Below are 3,372 nucleotides of genomic sequence, written 5' to 3'. Positions count from 1 at the left end.
TGAGATTTTCGAAAACTGCTAAGAATTATCTTGAAAAAAACACCTTGTAAAATTTCAACCTTTATTTAATTTTTATCATATAATAGGTGCATATAAGAACTAGTTGGGTTGGTTCCCACAAGTCACAATACCGTCACCCAGTTACAGGAACGTCGAAGAAATGTATTATCAGAAATCTACACATTATTTACAAATTTTCAATGTTTAATTTTATATTTAAATATAACGCCTTGCATTTTTTACATTCTCTATATCAGGAATTGTGAGACGATCAATTACCATATTCACGAAAACTGATGGTAATTTCCATTCCCACATTCTGTTCAAACTGTCTGCACATGCATTCATCAATTCCAACCTCCTTTGTCCTTTCGCATACTTGTAATGAATGTCTGGGCCATAAATTGGATATGAGCTTATTTCGAATGTCCTCATTGCTTCAGCGATATAATAGTTATCGGCGTACATTCCTACTTGTTTTATACTTCTAGTCAGAAGTTTCCAATAAGTGATGAATGTATTCTCAATTTTGATAGATTTGAGGATCTCAATTTCTTGATAACACATTTTCAAGTAAGTGCTTGCGTCCTTTCGTTCTCTCAAGATCTCCCCTAGACTTTCGTGCATTGCAGCCCCCTTTGAAACTTCCAAGGCAATAAATTTTAGGATAGTCCTGCTCATTTCGTTCAATTCTTCCGTGCTTACAATATGAGGTAAGAGAAAATGAATAGCAGAGTCTGCAGTTATATCAAGATGAGCACCGTGTCTTAGAAGTAATAAAGCCATTGGCTCAACGTCTCTTTTCAAGCTTAGATACAGTGGTGTGCATCCGCGGAAATCCTTGGTCTCCAAATCAAATCCTCTTTTTAGGAAAAGCTCCACCACTTCTGCAGCCTCCTCTGTTGTTTCTTTCGACCGAGAGATTAATGTGTGCATAGGAGTATAACCCATATGGGTGGTTCTAGAATATAAAGAGTTATATTCCATACATTTCTCAATGATCTTTTTAGAGTCTTTATTATGAACACAGTGACAAGCACAATGTAGAGGAGTTCTCCCCTGCGCATCTGTAATTTTCATGTTTCCCCCATGCTCGATAAGTAAATTTATGAATTTTAACCTGTGCCAATATACAGCACGATGAAGTGGGGTTTCTTTGTATTCGTTGTTGCGTCTATTGACATCGGCCTTATTCACTGACAATATTTTTCTCGTTGTCTTGTAAAATCCTCTTTCGATAGCAATATGAAGTGCTGTATCTGTCGAGATTCCGTGTTGCATGTTGATGTCTCTAAGGTAATTCACCATCAAATTGAACATATTTTTATCTGAAAAATGAAGAAGAATATTGAAACCGTTTTTGTAAAAAATTTGCAACGCTAAATCAATTATGTAGATCTTCCGAAGAAGCTTCTATAATGAATCCATAATATACATATAGGGTATAAAAGGTACCTTTGTTATAAGGAAGGTTTGTCAATTTTTTTTTCGCAATGTTTCGATAGATGGATTTTCCACCCTGTATATTTCATGTCGATGTTTTATATGCAGAAAATATCGAGAACAATCAATGATTTCGCAAAAAAATCCAAATTTAAAATATCCTTTCGATGTAGAAACGAACTAATTAATTACAAATGTAGAACATTATAAAAGAAAAAACAGTTGAGGTCCGCCCAGGCAAAACTGGACACTCTATGTAAGCGTATGTAACTTTGTACAGATCGTACGACTAGATGGCAAAGAATAAAACATTAAATTCTTATCATTCTCCTGAATGGAGATATGGGCCAACCCACGCTTGTTGCAAGACCATGCATTATATACAGGGTTACAATGAATTCCCAAAGAACAGTCAATTATTTCAAAATATATGGGATCAAAACATGTCCCTCATAAAAATTTTAGGTCTGTTACAAATCTACAAGTATGTAGATTTGATATTACATAGTATTTTGATATCTGTGATAAATCGATATGTACAGGCTCGCTCACAAAGTTGTGGAGATTTATGTTTTTTCAATGGAAATTCATTGGTTCCCTAAATATCATTACACTTCGTTCAGTTACCACAAACACAAAATAAATTGCTAGAAACAAGGTAACACTAAATTACAATTTATCGTAGAAATGTCTTTGCATATTTGCAACCATTTTCCTTCTTAAGATGAATAAAAACAAATAAAATTTGAGTCAACAATGAAAACGATCAATATACATATCGATACATATAAACATAGTTTTCCTAAAAAAAAAAATATAACCATCATTCTCTACAACTTAGTGAGCAACCAATTTACCAGGGATACGTAAGTTTTTAATAGTCCTTTAACTTTTATATAAGACGTTTTTTTTATAACTCCTTATATTTTGTAAATATGAATAATAAATTAAACGAATTCTTTGGTATTTTATGGGATATATAAGATATATTATAACCTATATCGAAATAATAATTTAAATGCAATTACTCACTTCCTTCTCTCAGTATCACTTCAGCCACGTTAGTTATGAATCCGTACGCTTTTATCCACTCCTCGTAATTTGCACCTTTTTTCAATAGAAATTTGATTTTTTCTTCATAATCAGATACAAGTACGGACTCCTGGTGGTAATTAATCTCAAAAGAATATAATTTCGACGTGACTAAACCCAAAGGAGTAATGTACGGGTAGCAATTTGCCTCACAGTCAACAGGAAATTTTTTGAAACCACCATTTTCTTAACTGATTCAAGCGTGCCATTAATACATGCTTCATGAAGTGGATCAGCTTCCTTGTCGTACAGAGGCATTTTTGAATTATCTGTCGTTCTCATATGTACACAAAAATATTTTACTGTTTCACGTATAAGTTCACTACACTACACTATCTTCGTCTTGTTGTTTTTTTCACGAAAACTCTGCAAACCCTCTCTGTGCTCTGTCGTTCTTGAACTGAAGGAAGAGCCAAGAAGTACTTCTTATAGTCATTTCACTTGTCATCAAAATTTCTCGGAACATTCCGATTACCTACTCATTAAACAAATTTAGTTTGAATAGCCTCCTTAAGCTAGGATTACCCTCTTTGAAATTTTATGAGAGAGTAAAAGATATGATTCATTTCAAATTATCAAACTGTAATGAAATTCCAGGAAATTGGGTATTGTTGATAACATCCTACCTTTGTAGAAATTATTGCCAGGTAGTTTTCTTTCTTAAACATTTCATGTCGGCATGAAATCACCCCTTTGTGTCCTTAGCAAACGATATTATCTCAGATGCGCTCTCCTAATTCTTATTTTCAGATTTCGACCTTTCCATTTTGAAATTGAATTGTTCGGAATCATCGTTGATTTTCGAATAAGATGGAGTGAGTTAAAAATTCGTCAAAA

General features: G+C 33.5%; 1 protein-coding gene across 1 annotated transcript; it reads right to left on the bottom strand.

Annotated features, from left to right (window-relative positions):
* Positions 1-216: 216 nt before the first annotated feature.
* On the bottom strand, positions 217-2,686 carry LOC123308058 (poly [ADP-ribose] polymerase tankyrase-like). The gene is made up of 2 exons (XM_044890626.1): positions 2,476-2,686; positions 217-1,328 (listed from the first exon to the last, which is right to left on the bottom strand). Exon 2 carries the CDS (start codon positions 1,318-1,320, stop codon positions 217-219), a length of 1,104 nt encoding a protein of 367 aa, XP_044746561.1. The 5' UTR covers positions 1,321-1,328; positions 2,476-2,686.
* Between the last annotated feature and the right edge of the window lie 686 nt (positions 2,687-3,372).

The sequence above is a fragment of the Coccinella septempunctata genome, chromosome 1 (assembly GCF_907165205.1).
Source record: "Coccinella septempunctata chromosome 1, icCocSept1.1, whole genome shotgun sequence".
Taxonomy (NCBI): domain Eukaryota; kingdom Metazoa; phylum Arthropoda; class Insecta; order Coleoptera; family Coccinellidae; genus Coccinella; species Coccinella septempunctata.
Note: the sequence above shows the minus strand (reverse complement) of the source record. Positions and strands in the feature narration are given on the sequence as shown.

What these genes read in the sequence shown, in the direction of transcription:
- LOC123308058 (XM_044890626.1), bottom strand. Translation starts at nt 1,320, where the DNA reads ATGTTCAATTTGATGGTGAATTACCTTAGAGACATCAACATGCAACAC.